Source organism: Podarcis melisellensis (genome assembly GCF_964234715.1).
Source record: "Podarcis melisellensis genome assembly, chromosome: 1".
Classification (NCBI taxonomy): Eukaryota; Metazoa; Chordata; class Lepidosauria; order Squamata; family Lacertidae; genus Podarcis; species Podarcis melisellensis.
Window position 1 is genome coordinate 128551239 of NC_138528.1, and position 27821 is coordinate 128579059.

At 42.8% G+C, this 27821-nt stretch overlaps 1 protein-coding gene across 5 annotated transcripts in view; it reads left to right on the top strand.

Annotated features, from left to right (window-relative positions):
- Positions 1–27821, top strand: part of PIKFYVE (phosphoinositide kinase, FYVE-type zinc finger containing) — a 97712-nt gene that overhangs the window by 34661 nt on the left and 35230 nt on the right. For 3 of the 5 annotated variants that reach the window (XM_081898135.1, XM_081898134.1, XM_081898136.1), the window contains 15 exons: positions 460–571; positions 803–850; positions 8626–8773; positions 9224–9391; positions 12325–12387; positions 14217–14346; positions 14778–14958; positions 16691–16765; positions 17477–17584; positions 19249–19389; positions 20806–20932; positions 22302–23479; positions 24551–24651; positions 26611–26682; positions 27567–27738. In XM_081898135.1, coding sequence (XP_081754261.1) covers positions 460–571; positions 803–850; positions 8626–8773; positions 9224–9391; positions 12325–12387; positions 14217–14346; positions 14778–14958; positions 16691–16765; positions 17477–17584; positions 19249–19389; positions 20806–20932; positions 22302–23479; positions 24551–24651; positions 26611–26682; positions 27567–27738 — 2824 coding nt within the window. The remainder of the gene's footprint in view (positions 1–459; positions 572–802; positions 851–8625; positions 8774–9223; positions 9392–12324; positions 12388–14216; positions 14347–14777; positions 14959–16690; positions 16766–17476; positions 17585–19248; positions 19390–20805; positions 20933–22301; positions 23480–24550; positions 24652–26610; positions 26683–27566; positions 27739–27821) is intronic. The other 2 variants (XM_081898138.1, XM_081898137.1) reach the window with 2 other exon arrangements.

Below are 27821 nucleotides of genomic sequence, written 5' to 3' on the forward strand. Positions count from 1 at the left end.
TGGATAATATGTTTTGATATGAGAATTGGAGTATGGATGAATATGTAGTTGTAGATGTTTGAAATGAGACCCTGTGGAGGGGATGAGGGGAAGTCCTGAGATTTGGAAAATCTCTTTATATAGATATGTATGTTTGTTTTACTTTTCCCTTATCTGTATTTTGTATTTGTAAAATCAATAAAAATGAATTCAAAAAAAGAAAAATGCTAGACATTGCAATAAATGCCTAATAAAATGAATTGCCTCATAAAACATCCACGTATAAAATTTTAAAATATATACAAATAAACAACCATGTAAAATAGTAACAGCGAGGATTTTCAGTGGAATTTCTTCCCACTAAATAGTGTCTTTTGCAAACAATAAAGACTGCAATTCCATATTTGTGAAGCTTTCACTTTGGGCTTATAAATGTTTTTGGTAGCTCACTTGAGATTCGAAACCTATCTTTTTTTCCAGAGCTCAAGCTATTGCAATTGGTCAGGCTCTGGTAGACGGGCGCTGGCTGGACTGTGTCAGCCACCACGATCAGATTTTCAGAGATGAGTATGCGCTCTACAGACCACTGCAGGTATGGAATTTGTGTGTGTGGTGATTTCATACATGAATTGGGCTGCTGAACGAATTGCTTTCTGCTGCTTTGTAGTGGTTTTTGACTTTTTGTTCACCCAGATATAAAGAAAATCCTAAAGGGCCATGGCAATTTCATCAAGGCTGTGTATTCAGGCCGTGCATTTGCTTGTTTGAAAAGGTGTGCAAAAGCAACTCTGATAAGTCACTAATGTAAACTAATTCACTTAAGGTCAAGAAATGTAGCAAGAAGGCTGCGAAACCTTCCGTGAAAAGAAAGGTAGGCATCTTCCAGGTAACTGGAGAAGAGAAGTTGGTGGATCGGGAGGAAACGGGATGAAGGGGAAGTTTTTAACAAAAAAAAGTGACTTTTAGAAATGAGACGTATCACGCACAGATATGTCTCAGAAAAAGGTGTTTTGTATTAGATTGCCCCTCAAAAGCTTTCTCATCAAGAGCTTTGCGACAACCTTAAAGATTCCCGTAATGCAAATTCAAGGAAGAGGCCGAGCAATTTAGGTATTTGCTAATGGCCCAAATGTTTTGACAGTAGTGGCTTCTTCACTATGGGGGTGAGCTTGAGAGGTTACAGCAAAGACCCTGGTAGCTTTCTGACAAAGTAGCATACCGTATTTTTCGTTCTATAGGACGCACATTTTCCCCTCCAAAAATTAAGGGGAAATGTGTGTGCGTCCTATAGAGCGAATGCAGGCTGCGCCGCTAAGCCCAAAGCCAGAACAGGAAGACGGAGCACTGCGGGGCGCTCCGTCTCGCTGCTCTAGCTTGGGGATGGTTGCGCGCACAGTCTCTCCAGGGCTGCGGGGTGCCTTTACCCCGCTGTCCTGCAGAAGCTGGCAAGGCTGTTCCCAAGCCAGAGGGCTCCGTCTCGCTGCTGTAGCTTGGGGACTGCTGCGCGCAAAGCCTCTGCAGGGCAGCGGGGCGCTGCGCTCCAAAGGCTTCAGGGATCTTTGAGGCTGGCGGTGGGGGAAAGCAGCACTTTCCCCCACCGCCAGCCCCACAAGCTCTGGTGAATGTACCTTGAACGCACCTTGTTTTAGAGGGGGAGAACAAGAAAAAAAAATTCCCTGTGCTCCCCCCCCCATGGTCCGGTGCGTCCTATGGAGCGAAAAATACGGTAATTTATGAATGTACCAAAAAAGTGAGGCATGATAGTAATTGGGCAGGTACTCAGTGAGAATCACTGTTTACATCTAGGAACTTCTGGCTTGCTCTGACGCATTGTGCCAGTACTCCGGGCTAGTGGGGCATCTGGAAGGGAAACATAAATCAAAATGAGTCATTGCTTGGTGGGCAGCCCCACCCACCCCATGTCCTGGAGAAGATAATACAACGCAATCAATGGGTGGGGGGGGGGAGAATTCACCCACTATTGGATTTTTCCGCAATCTTTTTTTTAAAAAAAAATGAAATACCTGCAATGCAATGCTGTTGTGGGGGAATATATCCTGATTCGTTTAGCTGCTACTTTCTCAAGTTGCACTCCAAGGCCACAGCCAAGACTTTAATTTGGCTGGATGTAAGTGCTGCTCGAAGACGAGTTGAGGCATTTCTGGTGCTTTAGTCATCCCTGGTTCACATTGCTGTCATGTGATTGGGCAATCCCAAACTTGGCCCTCCAGATCTTTTGGGACTAGAGTGGTACCTCTGGATACGAACGGGATCCGTTCCGGAGCCTCGTTCGCATCTAGAAGCAAACATAACTAGCAACGGCACGTCTGTGCACGCACACATTACTTTTCGCTGCTTCTGCACATGCGCGTTGACATCATTTTGAGCTTCTGTGCATGCACAAGCGGTGAAACCCAGAAGTAACACGCTCCGTTACTTCCAGGTTGCTGCGGAGTGCAACCCAAACGCATTCAACCCAAGGTATGACTGTACAGCTCTCATCATCCCTAGCTAACAGGACCACTGGTCAGGGATGATGGGAATTGTAGTCCCAAAACATCTGGAGGGCCAAGTTTGGGGGTGCCTCGTCTAGGATGTGCATATACTGCCGTACTCAGTGAGGCACGGTGGAAGATGCTGTCTTTGCTTTCCCAGAGCACCTGACTGCTTTTTCCCCTAATCTCTGTAGCAGCAGCTTGGGGACAAGAGCCAGTTCACATGTAATGCCTTAAGAAGCCAGATCACGGCTTAATGGAACAAGCAAACACTCCAGGACTGCTGGAGTGAAGATTGCGGCCACTGGGCCTCTTCCCTGGTTGTCCTTCTCCCAGGGCTGCTATCCAGGGCTGAACCATGGTTTGGCTTGCATTAAATCTGAACCGAGGCTCATGGTTTGTCTCGCTCCAGACAAACAGCAAACCAAGAACAAACCTTGGTTACAGATTCTGGTTTTTCTGGAGCAAGACAGTCCACAAACCTTGGCTGGGTGTGATGCTAAGCCAAAGATTGGCTCAGCCCTGGGAGAAGCTCCATTTGCTCATTCATGCCAACCCATGTTTTCTCTTAGTGTAGTGTGTAAGCCTGTTTACAGTATGCCAGCTGATCTGCCTTTATTTTTGCCTTAGTTGCAGGTGTAGAATCAAATCAGTTTGACTCAGGGTGAAATCTAGTAACCGGTGGTTGTGCAAGTGCCAAAAAAAAGCCCACTGTCATTTATATATTAGAAATGAAAGTGCTGGAATGAAAATGAACTTTTTTTTAGAGGAGGTGGGGAAATGGGGTGGGGAAAATAAGGGACCCCTCTTATTGTAATGCTGTGAAAACCTTAGTAAACTATACATAAAAAAGACCTGTGTGATAGTGGCTTAACTCTTATCTAAAAGAGGTGTTTAGCTTCTTTGGTTGCCAGAGAACTCCTTTGGTTGCAAATGTGTGAATAATTCTGGGCGGAATCTTGGAAGCTTGAATGGTTGCTGAATACAGCTCCTCATTGCACTCTGTGTGTACCAGAAATTGACTGAAGCTACAATCCTGTACACATGCCCATTAAACGAAGTAGTCCAAAGCGAATTCTGCCTTTGTTCATGCAGACTTGAACTTACCTTGATGCAGTTTTTTTAAAAAAAGAAATCCTTAGTGCAGAGTTCCTATAGCCCTACTTATTTATGGCAGTGTTAAGAGATCTTATGCTTGACAGACCCACCTGGGAAGGAATAAAGCCATTTGAATCATTTAAAGTGTTTCAGGAGCGCTGAACCTGAATTATATACACACATAATTTCAGTCTTTTCGTTCTGCCTTTGCGTTGAAACATGGTTCAAGTGCAATTCCTGGAAGTCGTAGACCTCACTTTAGAACTGCATTTGTAGAGTTAATCTGTGGAAAGGTCAGAGCTGGCATTGTAGATGGAACAGACTGATGTCACTTTTTGTTTGGTCAGCTAGAAAATTGCTCAAGTAGTAAATGCGTATCTTTCCTCCATGGGCAGAGAGTACTAACCTTGGGGCAAAGGCTGCATTTCAGCACAACGCCTTGGCTGTGTTCCCAGGATTTGAGGAGCTGCTAGCTACTGTTTAGGTATAGAAGGAGGCCCGCCCTGCTAGTTTCCTATGAAGTTTATTATGAATAATATGGGTGTGAAGGGAATGAGAAATCGCCAGTGGGGCTCTAAAGCCTGTAGAAAAATGTGTACCGTATTTTTCGCCCTATAGGATGCACTTTCCCCCCTCCAAAAATGAAGGGGAAACGTGTGTGCTTCCTTTTTTTTTAAAAAAATTCTCTTTAGTAATTTTCATACACACATATACACACATATGTACAGAAAATAAATTCTTCACGGAAAAAAAAACCAATAATAAGAACAACATAATTTAATTATAAGAAAACAAACAACAAAAAAACAAAGATAAACATGTAGGTTATTGACTTCGCTCCACCTCAGTTTTGGGTTATGTAATACATTTCCCCCCACAGTTTTTCTTTAAAACTTTTGTATGTCGAAGGGTGATATTAAGCCTACTGTGATCTTTGGATTTTTTAAATCTACTTCAATATAGGTTATGAATTTATTCCATTCTTTAATAAACTTTGTTTCTTTCTGGTCTCTAATTTTTGTGTGTTAATTTTGCCAATTCTGAATATTCAAATAATTTACTTTGCCAATCTCTTACTGTTGGGATATTGGTTGATTTCCAATTTGGAAATTGGAACCGTGTGTGCTTCCTATGGGGCGAGTGCAGGCTTTCGCTGAAGCATGGAGAGCGAGAGGGGTCGGTGTGCACCGACCCCTCTCGCTCTCCAGGCTTCAGGAAGCTATGCGCAGCTGTTGTAGTTGGAAACCCCGACATACTTTCCTGGTGCCCCATGAAGAAGTATCTAAAGGGGCTGCATATAGTTTTCAAGATTACGGGATAATTTGGATGCCATATTTAGTGCCTTCTTGCATGAACATGGTCGTTTATACACCTAAATATACATGTCTTTCATGCACATTTCAATAGCCTAAATGATTTATTGGGTGGATGCAGAGATTGGCCCTCCATTCAGATTGACAGGAGAGAATTTCCAGTACTGGAAAATAGACAAGATGAGACAAAATTATCCAATGCAGAAATACTTTCTTTGCTTTAGTCTTCTGATGGGCCACAGTGTTCTACAACAAACAATTAGTTATCCATCTCTGTTTTTGGAGAAAAATAGATGAGAAGCCATTCCTATGGAAGACAACCCTAGTATAACTAGGTTTCTTCAAGTGATTTGAAACGTTGTTTTTTCCCCTGAGCTGCCAGAATTATCTACTTAGATTAAAGTCTTGCAATTTCAATGGCTACATAGCTCTTTAGTTTACTTTTACTGTCCAAAATATTAACAGTTCCTTATTTATCACTAGTCCGTAACTAGCTTTTTTTTTTTTTACACATTCGACACTGAATTGTCATTGTTCTTTTTTCCTTTCAATTTTTATTAAGTTTATTTTACAACACACTGATAAAACTAAACATAAAAGTAATAATATACAATCAAAAAACAAAAACAAAATACAAATAAAACATAATACCGTACGGAAACTTACACAGATCCAATTGTCAACTATATACCGGTATATAAAATATTTCAATTCTTTTCTTCCAGTTGACTTCCTTCATCCTAAACACAGTTCTCTCTTTATTTTTGGTAAACTGTCTCCTTCTTAGTTCATTATTACCCCATTTTCTTTCTGTTTTTTAACTTTTATACCATAATTTATTTTGCAGAAGTTAATCGAAACAAGTCCAAGTATTAATTTGAGGGCACTGCTTTTTAAGGTATTCTCTATAGTTTCCCAATTCTTTTTGAATTTTTTTGCTTGGGCTGACCGCTAATGGCTTCTGTCAATCTAGCCAATTCAATATAATCAAATAATTTATCTTGCCACTCTTTTTTTGTTGGTATTGTTTCTTTTTTCCAATTTTTGGCAATTAGTGTTCTCGCAGCCCCTGTAGCATAAAGGAATATTTTCTTATTATCTCTGGCTATATCTGTGTCTAATATCCCCAATAAAAATGAATTGTCATTGTTCATGGTTTCCTGATTATTATATGTATAGATTCCAATCACCTTATATTTTGTCAACATATTTGTGCTACATATTTATACGAAATTCATGTGACTTAAATATATATCTATGCACACTTAAGTTTTACAGACTTTTAGATTTACCCCTTCAGAGTAAGCTTACATCTACCTCTGCCCCGCCTCACAATCCCATGCAGTTCCTGCTCTTTATCGTATTTCTAGAACTCTTTATTTTTCTTTTGCAACATTAACATGCGCAAACACAGTCAAATATAGAGAAAATGGAATTGCCGCTTGCAGAAAAATGGAACCTGTGGCTCTCCAGATGTTGCTAGACTTCTCCAACTCCCATCACTGTGTCCCCAGGTAACTTTCAAGTGGTGAAAAAGCCCCACTTAATGGGCCATTGGTACCATCAAAGGCCTGCCACAATAAGTTCACTGAAGACAATATCGTTTGTCTCCATACTGATATTGATGCTAATAGAGTCTCTGGTGAGATGTCCAGTTCTGCGGCGTAGGTTTTAGTGATAGAGACCTGAGGAGGTGAACAAGGTGCTTTTGTCTGTCCATTGTATCATTGGCCCATCCTGGGGGCTGACCGGGTGGGTCTCTGAAGGTGATTTATTGCCCAGATAAGTCTGGCGTCCAGCCCGCTTCCATAGCTGCGTCAAGTCTTTGCTTCGCAGCCTGGATTGCAAAGCTCTGAGCAAAAGCAGAGTCCGGCAGCGTTCAGAGAAATCAGCCTGTGCTTCAGTGTGCATAAACAGAGTCTCACACAGAGGTACTAAAAACTAAAAGCAGTTTATTTGCAGCTGAAACTATCCATTATCTAGCAGAGTACGGAACATTGTACAAGCATGTCTGCTCCATATGAAAACGAAAGCAGAGGAATAAAATCATTGCTAGGTGGGAGTTTCCCCGAGATCTACTCTTCAGCATCAAAGGAAGGAAAATAAGAACAAGATCAGTAGAAGACAAAGTAAAATGCATGTATAAATACGAAGAAGACTTGCAGAAGGGACTTGGAAAAGAGTTAAGAGCCTCGGACAGAAGATTACCAGGTTGATGGACTATATGGAATTGGCGGAAACGATTGGCAGAATCCGAGACCAGGGAGAAGAGACGGTGGAAGAAGATTGGAAAAAGTTTAAAAGACTATTTATAGAAATATTTTAAAAATGTTAGGAAAGTGTTGGAATGAAGTTATATGGCTTTAGTATAAATGTTATAAGGAATTAAGCACAAATAAGTATTATAGTATTAACGGAAAATAAGGTTAAAATATGTTAAGATAATTATATGACAGAAAATAGAGAAAGATGGAAAGGAATTGCTGAAACAATTAATAGAAGTGGAATACAAAAAGGGAGGTGAGAGGAGGTCGTTGAAACAAGGGAATGAAAGATAGGGTATTGAAATGGTATGGTGTGTGTTTTAAATTGTTTTTGCTCTGTCTTGTTTAGTTCATTGTGTTAATGTTGTGTTGTGTATTGTTTATATATTGTATTGGTTTTTACCCTTTTATCTCTTCTTTTTCTTTCCTTTTTTTATTCGTAAGGTTTAAAAGTAATAAATATTATTTAAAATAAAATAAATGAAAATGAAAGCAGAATAGAACAAAGGACTGAGACTCTTGGAAGTGATGCAGAGTCTCTCTGCCCCACAGTAGGCAGGTCGCACACTCTGAGCTGTTTACCCCTGTAAGCTCAGGTTCTCCTCACAGGGTCCAGGGGGTGGTTAATGCATATTTGCATGAGCAGGTTGTCCTGATTGCCTTGGGAGGGGGGGGGGAACCGTTTCTACTTATGTATTGTTTTATGATGGATATTATAGTTGTAAATTATGAATTATGAATCAAAATTAAATTTTGAATTATGGTGCTGGAGGAGACTCTTGAGAGTCCCATGGACTGCAAGAAGATCAAACCTCTCCATTTTGAAGGAAATCAGCCCTGAGTGCTCACTGGAAGGACAGATTGTGAAGCTGAGGCTCCAGTATTTTGGCCACCTCATGAGAAGAGAAGACTCTCTGGAAAAGACCCTGATGTTGGGAAAGATGGAGGGCACAAGGAGAAGGGGGCAACAGAGGACGAGATGGTTGGATAGTGTTTTCGAGGTTACCAGCATGAGTTTGACCAAACTGCGGGAGGCAGTGGAGGACAGAGGTGCCTGGCGTTCTCTGGTCCATGGGGTCACGAAGAGTCGGACACGACTAAACGACTAAACAACAACATAGTTGTAAACTGCTTAGAATCCATTTTTGCATGTAAGCGGAACATAAATTCAGCAGCAGCAGCAGCCCTGGCCATTGATCATGGTGGCTGATGGAAGTTGAGAGTCCAGCAACATCTGAAGAGCCACAGGTTCCCCACTTTTGTGCTTTGCGGTCAGTTAACGTTATTTTGAAAGTTGCACTTACGCTTAATTGTTCACATTTATTTTGGCTCACCTGGTATAACCTAATCCAGTACCTTCCAAAGCAAATAGTAAGAAGAAAGTTTGGTATTAATTTGTATATTCTAATGAAGGAATTGTACTTAATCCAAGGATGCTAGCAAATAGAGTGAGAGAAATGTGTGTTTCTCCCGCAGAGCACAGAATTTTCTGAAACTCCTTCTCCAGACAGTGATTCGGTCAACTCGGTGGAGGGCCATTCTGAGCCATCCTGGTTCAAAGACATCAAGTTTGACGACAGCGACACAGAACAGATTGCAGAAGACGGAGATGATAACTTGACCAGTGAGTGTTTGTGTCTGTTTTCCGAGGATATCCGCCTTACTAGCAAGTAAAAGCTCTGTCTTGCTGCTGCCTGCTGCTGTTGTAGAAATAAACGCTTTTATCTATTTCTTTTACGGAGATACAGTATCTTCTGTGTGTTTGGCTAGATTTCCACACACCCCCAGATTCCAAATTGGCATAAGATTTGCAGCTGTTTGGGCATCTTGGTCCTAACAGCAAGCCCTGCTTTAAAAAAAGGAGCAAATGGCCTCAAAACACCACCCAAATCATGAGAAACGCCAATATGCAAGTGGATAAAATTACTGTCTCTCTCTCTCTCTCTCTCTCTCTCCAACATTGCACACGGTTTAATTGAGATCATTTCTCTCCTTTCCTTGATCCCCCGTGAATACCTATTATTTGAACCCCCCTTCTCCTTCCTGTATCTCCCCCTCTCCTCAAACCTAAAAGATTCTGCCAGTCCTAGCAAGCGCACCTCAGTCAGCAGCTTCCAGTCTGCCATGGACAGCGACTCAGCTGCTTCCATCAGCCTGAACGTGGAGCTGGACAACGTGAACTTCCATATCAAGAAGCATTCCAAGTACCCCCACGTGCCCCCTCACCCTGCCGACCAAAAAGGTATGCGGTAGTTGCCACTCGGAGTCACACGTGATGAAAAACAGGGCCTAGGCACCCTTGTGCCCAAACACCAGCGCCTCCTGTCCCCGCACTGGTCTTATTTTCTACTCCTCCTTCCTCTCGCATTAGGCCACTCTGCTTTTGAACCACTGTAGACAACGCGTTTTCACACAGCTTTTTTGACAGGCCATCTTTTGGCCGCGGAGAGCAAGGATGTTTTGAAGGACATCTTCTGTTTCTCAGTCATTTGTGGTGGATGCAAATGTAAGGCAGGTCTGGTCCCAGGGCTGGTTTGGTTTTTTTGCCAGAACTCAGTTCCAGCACCTCTCAGGTGGGCACCATTGCCATTACAAGAGAACAAGGGAGGCGTTCATGGTGAGGTCTGGCACGTCTTTTTCTAGAAAAATAGAACTGGCTGGTACCATCTAGAGCTCAGTCTAGTTGGAAAGACCAGAATTCTGCTGTATTCAAGTACTGGTGTTGAATGTGGCAAGCTTGGGTATAGGCTGACTTCGCCTCAGACCATTGTCTGTTTTCATAGACAAGATTTTATGTCAGTTTGGCCTACACCTTTTAAATGGTAGAGAAATTACAATCTTGTATCATGTTAAAGCTTCTGGGCTGCTTTATATAGCAATTTTACATGTAGCAGTATTGATATCCCTTCAGCTTTTTTGTTAAAATAAAAGTCTGAACATAAGGCCTCTTAGTAAAAATTATAATAAATCTTTGATTCTTTTCCCTTGCCCCAAGTACTAAAACTCTGCTAGTGGTATTGATCTTAATATGACCTTTTCATCTTCCTCGTTTCTTTGTCATCAGTTTGTGACAAAACCACAGTGGAACCTCTGGGGCTTTGCTTCTGTAAAATAATGTGTATAAGAGGAGGTAAATTTGCCTGTGCCCACTCTTGCTCACAGGTAAAGAGGGAAGTTAACAAGAGTAACTTTGAGATACTGTAATTCAGCATGTGGCTGAACTCCTCCATGCCTAATAACATTATGCAATAAACACCTGCTTGCTAAAATTCTTTATTAGTTGCTGTGTGGTGAAACTAATTTCATAAAATAGCTTTAGTAACAGAAGTTCTTTTCTCTGGTTTGTGAATTAACATACTGTAAACCCCCCCCCCCAATATTATTGCATGCTTGTAATGTATATTGAATGCATCCGGAAAGTTCTGTGTTCATCAGGAAAACAAACTGTAAAAATCTGTAGTATTTATGCATTATGCAAAACATCTAGGAAATTCAGTTCCAAGTTCATTGTTAACATTTGCATAGCTGCTGTTTCAGATTGTGTGGGAAAACAAGAAATCCACAAGGTAACTGAGACTATTGAATTTAATAGTATCTTTGCAAGATGAGCAGAAGCTTATTGTAAACCTCCCCAGCAAGACCAGAACCATGCTAAAATGGTACAGGGCATCTGGAAGCAATGTTTTACCTCAAGACAGTGATAAATTAGCCTGTGGCGTCCCTCACTGTGATTTCTTTTTTTGCCCCTGAACTTGCACAAGGAATCAGAAATGTGTGCAAAATGTTGAGTGAAAGCTTACCCAGCTGCTTTGCCACTGGCGATTGCCATTTTTCTTCCTGTAGCAAGAACTGTAGATATTTTAGGAAAGCACAAAACAGAGATAAAAGTGCCTCTTGAAAGTGCGACAGGAGTTTGCAATAGGTTTGATCCAGAACCTGCTTTCTTGACTCCTGCTGCGGTGCTGGCAGACTTGACCAAAAGTATAGGAGGAATAAGGGATGCGGGTGGCGCTGTCGGTTAAGCCACAGAGCCTAGGACTTGCCGATCAGAAGGTCGGCGGTTCGAATCCCAGCGGCGGGGTGAGCTCCCGTTGCTCGGTCCCTGCTCCTGCCAACCTAGCAGTTTGAAAGCACGTCAAAGTGCAAGTGGATAAATAGGTACCGCTCCAGCGGGAAGGTAAACGGCGTTTCCGTGCACTGCTCTGGTTCGCCAGAAGCGGCTTACTCATGCTGGCCACATGACCCGGAAGCTGTACGCCGGCTCCCTCGGCCAATAAAGCGAGATGAGCGCCGCAACCCCAGAGTCGGTCACAACTGGACCTAATGGTCAGGGGTCCCATTACCCTTACTTATAGGAGGAATAAGACCAGGGGGTGAGGAACCTCAGTGGTCTAACGTTTCCATTCCTTCTAAGCTTGTCTGAAGGTGAATGGATGAGATAGGCAGTGACCATGAAAATATAATTAATACGGGTGTGCATATGAAATTATTGTGGCTGGGAAGAGTTAATATTATGCGCCTGGCTTCTTTACTATACAGCTTTTGGGCAGTGCTGAAGGCACACCTGTTTATCCTGGCCTTTGATGACTGACAGGTGTGCTTTCAGGGCCTACGCTATTCTTGCCACTGTTCTTTGTATGTTTTTAATTCTGAATTTTACATGGTAGTAACCCACCCTAGGACCTGTTGGTGAGGGGTGGATAATAATAATAGTGATAGCATCTGTATCCTTGCTTGGCCTCCATGTCAAAAGACCATGAAGCCGTGGAACAATAATAATAATAATATAATAATAATTTATTATTTATATCCCGCCCATCTGGCTGGGCTTCCCCAGCCACTCTGGGCGGCTTCCAAAAAAATATCAAAATACTATGATACATCAAACATTAAAAGCTTCCCTAAACAGGGCTGCCTTACATGTGTAAATTGGCAAATGGGCTCTTCCATCTGGTTCCATCTGGTTCCAGAACTGCTTTAATGCCTTGTTTGACACGTCATCAAAACAGGGAAAGAAAGCGAAGATTCCCTTCACTTGAACATTTTGGAGTTGTTACTACAACAGTGACTAAAAATACAGCATGAGTCATGCCTCTCTTTCTCTTGTGGAGTGGGTGTGTAAGCCATATGATTATAGCTGTGTCCTCCCATCTTCATATTTCTTTCTCCTTTCAGAGTACCTGATTGCTGACAACGGCGGACAGCAGATGATCTCAATAAGCGACGCTTTTATCAAAGGTGAGTTGAATGCCGGAAGAATGTTCCCCCTTGGACATGGGTTTGGATGTTGGGTGAACATCTTTCTCTCTCTCTCCTTTTGCCGAAGGGTTTTGATCCCGTCAAATGATCTTGCCCCAAAGCTTGACGAAATCCGTACAAGTCTCTGCATGTGACTGTGAATATGATGAAACAGGACACTTCTGGGGGTTGGGGTCTGTTTTTCCAGTCCGAGTGATCGTTCTGTTTTAAGCTTCTCTCTCTAAACACAGAAAAGAAGCTACCTAACACTCGCTTGAACTGATGGCTTGCGCTTGAGATACATTCCTCCCCCTTGTGTCATGCAACTTACGTTAATATCTATTTCCGGGTTTCGTCAGATGCTAGCCAAACAAAGAAGCAAGTGCCGTAGGCTTTTAAGAAACCTGCTCGACTGCAGCTTAAAAAGCTGTCCTGCAGAATAGTTTTAACTAGAAGAATGTCTTAAAGAAAGACTCTTCTGTATATACGGTTATACTTTTTATATCCTCTCCTTAATACACAAGCATGTTTTAAAACGTGTATATTATTAGCTGCAGTGGGTAGTATATTTTTGACAGCTACTTTTTTTACATATAAAGATGCTTTCCTACCACAGTAGCCCCTTTTGAAATTAATCTGGATTCGGAGACCATTGTTGTATTGCATGGTGCTTCTAAACTGTTCTGCTAAAATAAAAAGAAATATTCCTCTTTGCAGTATTCTTCACCCCCTCTTTTCTCTAGCTACTAGACATATGACTGTTTTCAGACACCACCAAAGTGGAAAATGTGTGTTGCGAAGAGTCATCTGTGACATCCTTTTTCATTTTTATGAACTGTATCCTCCTCCAAGAAGGATTTATTCACAATCTTGTAGCAACCCTTTAAATCAGGCACGCCCAAACTCGGCCCTCCAGATGTTTTGAGACTACAACTCCCATCATCCCTAGCTAACAGGACCAGAGATGATGGGAATTGTAGTCCCAAAACATCTGGAGGGCTGAGTTGGGGAATGCCTGCTTTAAATGGTATGATTCAGCATTATGGGAATCAGCCTAGGCAAGCATTGGGCACATGTATTCTTTGCTCCTCCTTGTGCAAGTGGAAGGGATGGAAAGCTTCAATTTTAGAACTAATTACCGTTCCAGCCATATATAGCTTGCTCTGACAATAGTCAACTGAAACAAAACAGGCTATTAAGCCATGGTCTGATACCCTGTGATTTTCTAACTCACCAATTAGAATAAGACTTACAGTTCTCTCTTTTTTAAAAAAAATGCTTTATTGAAGTTAAATTGATTAAAAAAACACATATAGTCATACCTCGGGATGAATACGCTTCGGGTTAGGCATTTTCGGGTTGCGCTCCGTGGCGACCTGGAAGTAGCGGAGCTCGTTACTTCCGGGTTTCGCCATGCGCGCATGCGCAGACCGTCAACATGACGTCACGCACATGCGCAGAAGCGTTGAAACGTGACCTGCACACGCGCGGACACGGGTTACGTTTGCTTCGGGATTCGAACGGAGCTCCGGACAGATCCTGTTCGCATCCCGAGGTACCACTGTACTGTAGTGTGGTACCTCCGGTTGCAGATGGGATCAGTTCTGGAGGTCTGGCCGGATTCCGAGGTTTCTGCGCACGCACACACGGCAGTAGAGCACTTTTGTGCATGCGCACGCAGTGAAACCCCGGAAATACACTTCTGGGTTTGCAGCTTACGTATCCTGAAGTTTACGTAACCAGAAGGATACGTAAGCGGAGGTACGACTGTATATGGATTAAAGTGTAATCTTAGCATTTCCCTCCCACCCACCACTTGTGTTTTTTAGAGTCGCTGTTCAATCGGAGAGTTGAAGAGAAATCCAAAGAGCTGTTTTTCACACCCTTGGGCTGGCACAACAGCAGCCTGGACCTTCTGAGGGAGGAGAATGGGGAAAAACAAGCCATGGAGAGGCTGCTGTAAGTTGGGTTCTGTAGCGGTGAGTTGCCTGCGAAGACGGGCTCTGGCGGATTGAGCAAATGAGACCAACAGTCAAGAAAGCAGGGAGGGACGTGAGAGGCAGGTGGGGCTCATCAGCCAGGGAAGGTAGTCTGTCTAGGAGAAGGAAAACTCCCACCTTGAACCTCTGCTGCCTTGCGGGATATCTTCTGGAGAAGGAAAGGCTAAACCCTACACAAATCCAGAATGGAGCCCCTAAATTTGTGAATCTGCCCTCCTCTTTGCTTTGGGAGCCTGGAGCGATTATTTGGGGGGATTTACAGGGGCTTGCTCTAGCCGCTTCGCAGGCATAGTTCACTCTCAGGCAAACAGGTATATATGGCTCCAGAGGATATTCCCTCCCTCTGTTGTCTCCTGAACTTTAACCATGTTTTTAAATCTCTCTCTGCAGCTCAGCTAATCACAACCACATGATGGCGCTACTGCAGCAGTTGCTCTACAACGAGTCCTTGTCTCTCTCCTGGAGGGATATGATCGTGCCCGTAGTCTGCCAGGTGGTTCAGACGGTCCGACCCGACGTCAAGAACAGGGACGATGACATGGACATCCGTCAGTTTGTCCATATCAAAAAAGTGAGTTCAAGATACAGGGAACCAGACAGAGGGCCTTCTCGGTAGTGGCACCCACCCTGTGGAACACCCTCCCTTCAGATGTGAAGGAAATAAGCAGCTATCCTATCTTTAAAAGACATCTGAAGGCAGCCCTGTTTAGGGAAGTTTTTAATATTTAATGCTGTACTGTTTTTAACATTTGATTGGGAGCTGCCCAGAGTGGCTGGGGAGACTCAGCCAGATGGGCGGGGTATAAATAATAAATTATTATTATTATTATTATTATTATTATTATTATTATTATTATTATTATTATTATATAAGGGAGGTGACTGCTCAAGGCTTGTGCTGGCTTTCAGAATGATGGCACCTCCATATCCCAAAACTAGCCCAAGCCTGCCAGAGAACTTGCCACCCTCCAAGCCAGTCGCTTGATAAACCTCCATTTCTTGGGGTCTGCCTGGTTGTACGAGTGCAGGGCCATGTCAGCAACTTGCAGCTTTGTGGTTAAATGTTTGGGAGGCAACTCGCCAATCATTCACACCTGAACTAACCCTTGATCATTTTTGAAAACTCTAGCATTCAGCTCCTGTTGCTTCTGTTTAACATTATTGTAAGTGGCAATAGTGTTAGGGACATGGGTGGTGCTGTGGGTTAAACCACAGAGCCTAGGACTTGCCGATCAGAAGGTTGGCGGTTTGAATCCCCGCGATGGGGTGAGCTCCCGTTGTTCGGTCCCTGCTCCTGCCAACCTAGCAGTTCGAAAGCACGTCAGAGTGCAAGTAGATAAATAGGTACCGCTGCTCTGGTTCGCAAAAAGCGGCTTAGTCATGCTGGCCACATGACCCGGAAGTTGTACACCGGCTCCCTTGGCCAGTAAAGCGAGATGAGCGGCGCAACCCCAGAGTCAGTCACAACTGGATCTAATGGTCAGGGGTCCCTTTACCTTTAAGTGGCAATTATTTGCAGTTTATTTCCAGCTCCCACCAAGTGTCCCATGTTTAATTACATTGACTGGTATTCAATCATCTCTTAGTTCTGACCTCGTTTTGAATTTAGATTTTCCTACCGCCTTTTCCTTTACCATTTCCTAGGCATAATCTTGAACTAAAACTGGTCACTATGCCAAACATTTACTTAGCATGAACATTTTTAGACTATCCGTAATAAAGATAAATGATAAAATAAGATTTGATTAGTCCAGGAATAAAAGTGATATGTAGCTAAAATTCATGTCCATAAAAGGCAACCTACTTTTGTAATAGAAAGGTGTGTTTTTTAATGGTGAGGACCTGTCATCAATTTGGCATTTTTTTGTACTCCTGTGCTTAACAGCAGGGGAGAGCTATTTTTAAATATTTGTTTGCATGATTTCATATCATGCACCATTTCAAATTCCAGTGGCCTCCTTAGCTAGATGTTCCTGGTTGACAATATATTGCAGTTGTGAGTACTGGGGAAATGCCATATTCCTAAAAAGAGTAGTACTTTCCTGGAATAAATAATTTGAATTGTGTGCTACAAATGAACCTAATTTACGTATTTTGTTCTCACGATAAACTGGATGCCTGAATTACCCATTTGAGCCTCATGCAAGAAATAATGGAAGCTACATTTATCTGGGCTATTTCTAGTTAGCTTGTTGATGTTAGGAGGGAAAAGAAAATCCTTTTTTTTTAAGAGTCTTGCTTTTTAACACAAACTGGGAAAATTAGGAGATCCGTGGATAATAAAATTCTTACTGTTTTGACAGATTCCGGGTGGAAAAAAATTTGACTCGGTTGTGGTGAATGGCTTTGTTTGCACCAAGAACATAGCACATAAAAAGGTATGGTGTAACTATGTCAGTTTATACAATATGAAGTGTGCATGCACACGAAAGCTCATACCAAGAACTAACTTAGTTGGTCTTTAAGGTGCTACTGGAAAGAATTTTTTTTGTTTTGACTATGGCAGACCAACACGGCTACCTATCTGTAACTATACAATATGGTAGCATGGATGACTTGGAACGCCTAATGTTCGATATAATACCTAATCGACCAGTTTTGTAACAGTTTTTGCTCTTAATCTTCCCTACCCCACTTACTGTTACTACGAAGTTCTTTGTTTGTTTATCTCCTGCCCTTTTCCTTGACAGGGCCTGAAGGCGGCTTACAGATAAAATAAGAGCGGCTAAAAACAGAGAAAATAGGTTGAATGTAGGTTCAGATTCAGGCAGGATTAAGGAAAGCAGAATCCGTCACAAGGATTAACTGATGTCATAAGGTCCCGAGAGGGTCTCCCACTTGGCTGATAATGGCTCATTTGAGCAAAAACGTATTGGGTTTGGAATCACATTCTAACTAGCAGACTGGCCCCTATCCTGATTTTTATTGGGTCCCCTCCACTTTTTGCCTTGGCAGCCTAGAAATGTTGCCTTTTCGCTTTGCCACTGAGTTGTTGACTCTTCCCATTGCACCTTCTAAGGGAAGGTATTGCTCTGTCTTTCAGCACGAAATAGTGAAGGGATTCATTTAACAACCTTTTCTCTTTCTAGATGAACTCCTGTATCAAAAACCCCAAAATTCTTTTGCTGAAGTGCTCCATCGAATATCTCTACCGAGAAGAAACAAAGTTTACCTGCATAGATCCCATTGTCCTTCAGGTTGGGATAGTTTGCTTTTTTATCCTCTTTTACCATCCTATCAAAGTCTAATGAGTTGGTTTATTCGTGACTGCAATTGGCTAGTTCTGAATAACTGCAGGGAATATGTGGTTTGCCATAGTCTCCGTGCTTCAAGTCAGCAAAGCACGGAGACTATGGCAAACCACATATTCCCTGCAGTTATTCAGAACTAGCCAATTGCGGCTGATTTGAAAATGGACTGGTGCTTTGCTCAGTTCATTATGTCATGCTTTTAATAGTCTTCTACATTATGAAAGAGGGACGCGAGTTGGCGCTCTGGTCTGAACTACTGAGCCTCTTGGGCTTGCTGACTGGAAGGTCAGCGGTTTGAATCCCCACGGCGGGGTGAGCTCCCATTGCTCTGTCCCAGCTCTTGCCAACCTAGCAGTTCAAAAGCACATCAGAGTGCAAGTAGATAAATAGGTACTGCTGAGGCGGGAAGGTAAACGGTGTTTCCATGTGCTCTGGCCTCCATCACGGTGTCCCATTGTGCCAGAAGCGGTTTAGTCATGCGGACCACATGACCCGGAAAACTGTCTGTGGACAAACACCAGCTTGTTCGTCCTGAAAGCGAGATGAGCGCTGCAACCCCATAGTGGCCTTTGACTGGACATAACCGTCCAGGGGTCTTTTACCTTTTTTTTTTACACCTTACATTGTGAAAGCTTACCTAGCAAACGAGAGAGGTTTTTAACGATACCAGTATGCAAGAGCCATATGAGGATCTTGGTATGCACACATATGACACAGTCCTGTACTTGTTTACTGAGAATTTAAAAAGTAATTTTAATCTTTTTTAGTATTGTAACTTTCATATGTTTTAAGGCATGATTGTTAATTTTTATTGATGTCATTATTTTATCTTTTTGTAAACGGCTTTGAGGTCCTTTACAATTAAGCGGTGTGTGAATTTTATATACCAGGGGCTTGCTATCTTGTAAGTATGCTTAAGATCGCAGCCTTGCTATTTCTTCCCCAGCTCCAATGGGAAATCATCCAAACACCAGCTTTGCTGGGAAAACAATGCTGGTCTAGTGCAGACATGAGCTGCTCTTGATACAGCTTGAAGCCAGAATTTGAAGTTGGGTTTTTCAGTTCTAGGTAAAACTAGCATTGACATAAGAGCGTGTCATAATATTGTGTCATGGTTAACTCCAGAAACCGGGCAGGGGGTGAAGGAGTATGCAGACCACAAGATGTTTCTCATCTCCAAGGATATTGGAGCCATACATCTGCTCTGAGCAACTCTGACTATGGAAAACATTTAATCTGCGAATATTGTAACCAAGGTGTTTTAGTGCTTCTTAAAAAAATCCCCCCCCCCAAAAAATTAAAAACACCAGTGGCAGCACCATTCTGCATACCAAAGTACTAATTTTAGAATTGCTGAAATTCATGAGCATTGTGTTTTATTAGTCAGTTAGTAATCCAGTGCTCTGTTTTAGTGCATAAATTGCACTAAATTAGTGCATAAAGTGCACTGAATTAGGTTAGTGTTTACTTGAACTGTCAGTTTAGTTTTAGGGGGGGGGGCGGACTACTCTTGAGTAAGCATGTTTTAAGTTTGCAGCCTTAGACATGCTTTTAGTCCTCATGTAGGGCCTGGTATCTGACGATTGCAATACTTGCTTCTGCCATGATAGGAAAGGGAGTTCCTGAAGAACTATGTTCAGAGGATAGTGGATGTCAGGCCGACTCTCGTCCTGGTTGAAAAAACTGTGTCCCGTATTGCCCAAGACATGCTGCTGGAACATGGCATCACTTTGGTCATTAACGTTAAGCCGGTAAGTGCTAGAATTCTAAATGAAATCGTGGTTCAGTAACAGGTTTTCCCTCCTTTTTTTTGGTGATGTACACAATACCTTTTCTCCCCCGTTTTGTTTTCTACATGGGTACTATTTCCTGTTTCTTCTCCTTTTTTGCGTCTTACTCAGTGAACTTCTGATATTCTACTTTTTATTTTTCAATAAATAATGTAAAATTTAAAAAGCCTTGGGAGTATTTCCACATCAGTATAATTTAACAAATGCTGATAGTGGAACTTTGCCATGAATAGGATCAAATGCCATGAGGTAGATCTGCTGAGGGACAAGGGTTCTCTGTCACCTATTTGGCTCTGTATCTACAGAGTGCGTTGTGAAAATTGGTCTCTCAAATATTCCTTTTTTGTCTTAATGGTCTATAGAGTTTCATGGTTTCATAAGGTGTGGATTGTTTTTTGTCAGAGACCAGACCTCGAAGGAAGACCTAAACAAGAGATTGGGGTACAGTTTATGGACTGCACAGCATTCCCTTGCCATTCCTTCAGTTAACCAGTATCTTACCTGATTGTCACCTCTCTCATTCTCAGTCACAAATGCTGCAAAAAAAAGCACAGCAGATTAATTTCCAGAAAATGTAGAAATGATCTAATCATGCACACGGGTGCTATTGCCTGCGGGCAAATCTCGGATTCTTAATTTACGTAAAACCATTTAGATTTCGTTGATAACTTGCTTTTGGTTGCAGTCTTATGCCATAGCCTATTCTCTCTCTCTCTCTCTTTTTTTATATGATATTTTATTAGGTTTTAACAAGAAGAAAAATTTTGAAACAATAGATTAAAAAAAACACACAAGAAAAATACAAAAACACAAGAATACAAACATTTAACATATAAAAAAAGAAAAAGTAAAAAAAATCCCTCTTTTTAATTACTCCTCCATTCATTAACTTATTTTCCTGACTTCCTCACACCTCCCTTTTTTGTATTCCATTTAAAGATTGGTTCAGCAAATTCATATCCTGTTGGTTTATCCTTAATTATTTTTCCTCACATATCATAACTTCAAATTTTCATCTAATATCAATCCATTTTTACATATTCTTATTTTACCTTGTTACTAGAACCCCTTCGTTTCATTTCAATGTTCTCAACTTTCAAAAATGTTACAATGTTTCTGTAAATAAGTTTTAAATTTCCTCCAATCTTCTTCCACCAACTCTTCTCCCTGATCTCGGATTCTGCCAGTCATTTCCGCCATTTCCATGTAGTCCATTACTTGCATCTGCCATTCTTCCAAGGTGGGTAGGTCTTGTGTCTTCCAATGCTTTGGCCTATTCTCTCTCTCTCTCTCTCTCTCTCTCTCTCTCTCTCTCTCTCTCTCTCTCGGATTAAGTTAAGTAAGTGCATAGCATTTTTTCTTATCCATGTTTTGCAGCACGTCTTAGACAGAGTAAGTCGGATGACTCAAGGGGATGTGCTAATGTCAATGGATCAGCTGCTGACCAAACCACACCTGGGGACCTGCCACAAATTTTACATCCAAGTGTTTCAGTTGCCTAATGGTGAGTGATCCAAGTCCTAACCTTGTTTGTCTGCAAACAGGGCCGGCTGCGCCTCCTTTCTAACAGAGTTGGGCTTCTTTAAAATACAGCGTCACGATTAATGTGATAACAAAGTAAATTCTTTAGAGCTGGCACCACTAATAATAATAATAATAATACATACCGTATTTTTCGCTCCATAAGACGCACCAGACCACAAGACGCACCTAGTTTTGGGAGGAGGAAAACAAGAAAAAAAATATTCTGAATCTCAGAAGCCAGAACAGCAAGAGGGATCACTGCGCAGTGAAAGCAGCAATCCCTCTTGCTGTTCTGGCTTCTGGGATAGCTGCGCAGCCTGCATTCGCTCCATAAGACGCACACACATTTCCCCTTACTTTTTAGGAGGGAAAAAGTGAGTCTTATAGAACAAAAAATACGGTAACATTTATGTAGTGCTTTTGAGTGTCCAAAGTGTTTTGGATTTTGTAATTCTTACCCTAACCCTTTGGTAGGTCTGCTGAGAGAGTGGCTTTCCCTCAGGCCGTCGTGAGTTCACAGTAGGTTTAAAATCATGGGTTTATTTTATTTATTTTATTTTATTTTTAAAGAATATTTATTAAAGTTTTCAATAGTAATACAATAAAAATAAAAAAAAAGAAAAAATAACAAAAATACAAAAATGAAAATAATTAAAAACACAAAGTTTACATTACTTATTTTCCATTAACTTATTTCCCAGACCTCCTCGTACCTCCCTTTTTTGTATTCCAATTCAAATTGTTAGTTCAGCAAATCCTTATCAATAAATTTTATTTTATTTTATTATTTTATTTGTCACTTGGTTTAATAATTTTATGCTAGTTTTGTTTCAGTTGTCACCAAACTCCTGCTTTTCTAAAGGTTTTGATCGAGGCAGATTTCTAGCACTTCCTTCCTCAGTAAAACGATTCTTCACTCATCTCCTAAGGGAATATTCCTTTACATCCATAATCTCCTGTCATTTTAATGGGTTTTTATTGTATGGCTTTATGCAGAGGTGTTGTAAACTATGCAGATTTTTTTTAATGAATAGAATATATTTAATGAATATAAATATTTTAATAAAGGAATGAATGAAACCTCTGCTAGTTTTGCATTTGGCTCGAAGTGCATGAACAATTTTAATGAACAATTATTACCTTATGGAAGTGGCCGCAGGGATCCGTAGGGTTTGACACATGACTGCAAGCAGTAGGGAATGTGGGGGAAGCCCAGCCTACATTCTGAAAAAGATCTAAAGCCATTTGTAACTCTGGGATAGATATACCAGCTGACCACTTAAAGAGCCCGCCCAGTTTTAACAAAAAGAGAGAAACGAGCACAACTTTATCTTCCTCTTATTTTCCAGAGCAAACGAAAACGCTGATGTTTTTCGAAGGCTGCCCCCAGCACCTGGGCTGCACCATCAAGCTGCGCGGCGCGGGGGATTACGAGCTGGCTCGCGTGAAGGAGATCCTTATTTTCATGATCTGCGTGGCTTATCATTCCCAGCTGGAGATCTCCTTCCTTATGGATGAGTTTGCTATGCCTCCCATGTTGGCCAGACATGGCTCCTTCCACTGTCTGCCAGAAGGGAAGGAGGAAGACAACGGACAGCAAGATACTTCGAACAGAGAAAGCAGCGCAGCAGGAAAAGATGCAGACGTGGCTCCCGACAAGCTGCCTGCTATCTCAGAATTGGTGTCCTCAGATGAGATGGGCTCCCTGGAACAAAGGACTTTGACAGAAGAGGACGGCCAGGATATGGGTGATCTACAAGCATTTGCCCCCCAGAAACAGCATTTGCACTTCTTAATGAATTCTGCCTATCGAGCCCCTTTTGTAACGCCAGTGTTGGTGCCAGAGACATTGTTACCCCTGGAGCTGACTGACCAACACTTGGGGATTTTGGACAGTGAGCCTCTGGAGAGTCTGAGGCACATGGACGACTTCCAGGAGCCCAAAAGTCAGATCAGGGAATTTCGGGACCCTCTGCAGGATGACACTGGATTGTATGTTACGGAGGAGGTGACGTCTTCAGAAGACCGGCTCAAAACCTTCTCTTTGGCTTTTAAGCAAGAGCTGAAGGACATTATCCTCTGTGCCTCCCCGGTGATCAAGTTCCGCGAGCCCTTTCTGTTGACGGAGAAAGGCATGCGCTGCCCTACGAGGGAGTATTTCTTGGAGCAGGTCTATGTGTCTCCTCGGCTCAGCAAGGAGTACAAGGAGATGGACAGCAGAAGGAAGAAGCAGCTGTTAAGGGACCTCTCTGGGTTGCAAGGCATGAATGGAAGCGTCCCGGCCAAGCCTGTCCAGATATTACCTTCCCACCAGCTTGTCAGCACCCGGATCGCTGAGCATCTGAACAGCAGCCATAGCCTGGCCAGAATGCTGGCCGACTTCCGGGCCAGAGGAGGAAGGATTGTGCAAAAGGACTCGGACCCATTTGCTCAGTCTTCTAAAGAGGCGTCCGGCATGAAATTTGGACTCAGGAGTGATGACGACGACAGAGGGTTCATTCAGAACGAATCCTTATGGTCTCATAAAGTGAGCACATACAATACACTGGGGTTGTTATTGTTTTTGTCTAGGGTTTTAGAGTGGTGGCCTGCCCCCTTCATCGCAAATCTTATAAGAAAGCAGAGTTTGATTTTAGACAGAGATGCTCAAACTCCAGCTGCATTTCTTAAACGTCTTGAAACTGCCATGCACAGAATTTTCACACACAGCTCTGTGCGTGTGTAAGGATCTGTGGATGAAGACCCTGTTTCCACACCAGATTCATCCCACAATATCTCCAGGCAGGGCTGGGAAAGATTCCTTGTCTGAAACCCTGGAGAACTCTTTACGGTCAGTGCAGATAAGGAGACTCAGTGGTCCGACTTGATAGAAGGCATCTTCCTATGTTCCTAACTGCTATAAAAATAAATTGAAAAGCAGGGAAGCTGAGGGTGGGGCAGATTAATCATATGCAAGTGAAAAATACATTTATGTTTGTCTAGTCTATCAAAGTGATAATTTCCAAAACCTCTTCCCTGTTTTCATAAACCTGTCAATAGACTATATAACCTTGGGCAATTGTACAAATTAAGTTAAAATGCCCGCACCCCAAAAAACAATCTGGTTTGAATTGCATTGGAGTTAAGGCCATTTGTTAATTCCTGAACAATACTATTGCAGTTGGTGTGTTCAGTGTTAGGAACTCCCACTGTTCTAGGCACGTTTTGCGACAGGGAATTTCATTAGCGCGAACAGTTTCTGAGCTCTGGGCTCAGCACTGTGCCTAAGATTTCAGATTAAAACTGCAGAGTGGACGGAAAGGAGGACCCTTTTCTGCCTCCCCACTTCCAGCTACTCTCTGAAGACTGGGGAAGAGACCCTTTTTCAGAATATCAGGGGGGTGGGCAGGGGAAGGACTAGACCATGTGAAAAATGAACGTAATATTTTAGCTGCAGTTCATCCATTTTCAGCTTTGTATTCTTGGTATTAAAAAAACCATGCCTAGACATTCCGTTGTTGCACCCATAACCTCGGTTTAAGGTGCCACTTAGCTCCAAGCTTTCATATCTCAGTTTCTAAAGTGTGTTAATTCTTTCTCCTGGGATGTGTCTTGCCAGGTGGACTGTCTTAGCCCTGCAAACCATCAGAGGCTCTGCGTCTTGTTCAGCAGCTCTTCGGCCCAATCCAGCAACGCTCCAAGTGCCTGCGTTAGCCCATGGTGCGACAATGGTTTGCCTTTGCTTTCCCTCTGACCTAATTTAAATATTTCCTAACTATCAGTGAGCTTTCCCCTTTCTGTGTAAAGTCGAGGTGGGAGCTGTGCAATGGGTAACTGGTGCATCACCCGGGGCAGGGGCGGGGGACTGTAAGGGAGCATAGACAGGTACTGTATTTTTTGCTCTATAAGACGCACCAGATGACAAGACGCACCCAGTTTTTGGAGGAGGAAAACAAGAAAAAAAATATTCTGAATCTCAGAAGCCAGAACAGCAAGAGGGATCGCTGCGCAGTGAAAGCAGCAATCCCTCTTGCTGTTCTGGCTTCTGGGATAGCTGCGCAGCCTGCATTCACTCCATAACACACACACACATTTCGCCTTACTTTTTAGGAGGGAAAAAGTGAGTCTTATAGAGCAAAAAATACGGTAATTTTATTGGATATGGGGACTTATACAAAGACCTGGAAGACCTCCAACTCTCCTCCATCTCTTCCCAGAGCACTCTCAGTTAGGGAGGATGTCGAAGGACAGGCAGTGAGGAAGTTCGCCCTGTGTAGGGGATTTGAGCCACTCCTTCCACCCCCATTTCCCAGTCTGGGAAGCAAAACATGCATTCCTCACTCACTGCTTTAAGAGTATAGTCAGGAACCAGATGGCTGGCACCCTTAAAAAAAAATCTGCCTAAGACCTAAAACTCCCTAATGGCTCAAATGCAAAGCAAAAGTGTACAGGCAACCCTTTCAGTGTTAATTGGAGAAATAATTGGTTTTCTAAAATCAAGCCATTTCTAAGATTAGGGCATACTTTTGTATCACCCAGGGACGCGGGTGGCGCTGTGGTTTAAACCACTGTGCTGCTTGGACTTGCCGATTGGAAGGTCGGCGGTTCGAATCCCCGCAACGGGGTGAGCTCCATTGCTTGATCCCAGCTCCTGCCAACCTAGCAGTTCGAAAGCACGTCAAAGTGCAAGTAGATAAATAGGTGGCGGGAAGGTAAACAGTGTTTCCATGTGCTGCTCTGGTTTCGACAGAAGCGGCTTAGTCGTGCTGACCACATGACCCGGAAAAATATTCTGTGGACGAAATGTTGGCTCCCTCAGCCTGTAAAGCAAGATGAGCTCCGCAACCCCAGAGTCATTCGCGACTGGACTGGGGTCCCTTTACCGTTACCTCGTATCACCCAGATCAGTAGTCTTCCCTGGCCTCCCATCCTGCACTCCCCTTTAACTGAAGCATGCAGTAGGGAACTCCTATCTTAATTTTTCACCTTATATTTTTCTGGTGGCATTATTGACCAGGTAGCAACCAGGCAGTGGGTCCTGACCAGGGGCGACCTGAAGCAACACCTCTTGGGGTTCTGCCACCTAAGACCTTAGTCCTGAAAGCCAGTGAAAACACAATTGCATGTTTTTGTGCTTTGGCTGCTTACAGCTTGTGCTACCTTTGAGTCCGCTTGCTGCTGCAAGACTTCACCCTCTGCTGGTGGAAGTTCAATATTGCATCTTTGCCATTGCAGCTGGAAGATCCACTATAGCTATTTCCAAATGCAGTGCATTTATTACCTGTGCCTTTCACATTTCTTTCCAAATGCTGCATCCTCCATGCTTTCTTCCTCATTGTAAGAAAGAATGGGATAGCCACATTGCTCCCACACCAGTGTTCTTCAACCTTACAGCTCATGTTTCATGATATTATCCCCAGATAGTGGGCGTGGATGAAGGATGTAGGGAAATGGCTCAGCAGCTTTGCAGATGCTAAATTGTGACATATTTTAATTCTGATAATTAATGGGAAGTAAGTTCAAGCTGTGTCTGTGCCTGTGCCTGTCTCTGGAACCACACTTCGATTTATCTGGTGGTCAGAAAAAGTACAGGCCTCCCTCCTGAGCATTATAGGAATGTATTCTACAACCATTCTCAAACCACCCAAAGAATCATTGTTCTTTTCTCGGTCACTTTAGGATGGTGGTTATGGAGTTCTATGGAAAGAATGACCTCACTCTGGGTGTGTTTCTAGAAAGGTATTGCTTCAGGTAAGAAATTTCAACTTTCTCAGATTTCATTTATTTCATAAAATTTATACACTGCTTGAGTGTATAAAAACAACCCCTCAAAGTGGTCCTTCTTAAGTACCATCTGTTCTTGAATATAAACACTTGAACCATAGTGGTTGAACAGAGGAGAAGTTGAGGTGTTCTTCAGTGCTTGGAGAAGGATGGAGGCAGTAAGCAAGAAGAAGGCTGCCATCATGTGGAGAAGACTCTAGCAGGCCGCCCGAGGCAAGGTTTTCTCACGCTGTATAGACACAGCCAATGTGTCACTGTAAGGAAGTGCATGGGTCGTCTTCATAACACAAAGAGGCACAGCATAAAATAAAAGAAGGAAGCAGCGGACCCTTCAGAGCTCTCTGGTGGCCCTCCAGATGTTTTGGACTCCCAGCTTCCACCAGACGCTGCCATCATGGCTGGTGGTTTATTTTTCTTTATTCAGCAAAGCATAGATATGCCACTTAAATCAGGAAAAAGTATCTCTGAGCAGTCAAGAATAATAAGTATCAATCAAACACAGATAAAATCAGCAAAGCTGAAGGAAACCCCAGATATTAATGTAGGCTTGGTAAAATAAAGCTTTCAGCTGGTGTCCAAAACAATATAGCTAGGTTGCCAGCTTTACGTCAATAAGCAGGGAGTTCACAAAGCACAGCTGCTGCCACACTCAAAAGATCTGACTCCTCACAAATGCAGGCGGAGCCGTTTGTGGCCCTTGCAAAACTGCAAGTTCCCCAGTGTCAAAGCAGTTGAGTGTTGTAGTCCAACAACTCCTCGGGGTCCCTCTGTTTCCTGCCCCTGCATTGGACTGAAGAGGACTGCCAAGTGAAAGACGTTTGCTTCACATTTTTGCCCTTTGTTCTTCCCAGGCCTTCCTATCAGTGCCCAAGCATGTTCTGTGATACTCCAATGGTGCACCACATCCGTCGCTTTGTCCATGGGCAAGGCTGCGTCCAGATCATACTGAAGGAACTGGACTCCCCAGTGCCAGGCTATCAGCACACGATTCTAACCTACTCCTGGTGTAGGATGTGCAAGCAGGTAATGAGAGATCTCCGTTCTGCGGTGCTGGTTTTGTTTTGTTTGGGTGAGTCAGTTATCACAAGCTTTTGTATCACGAAGTG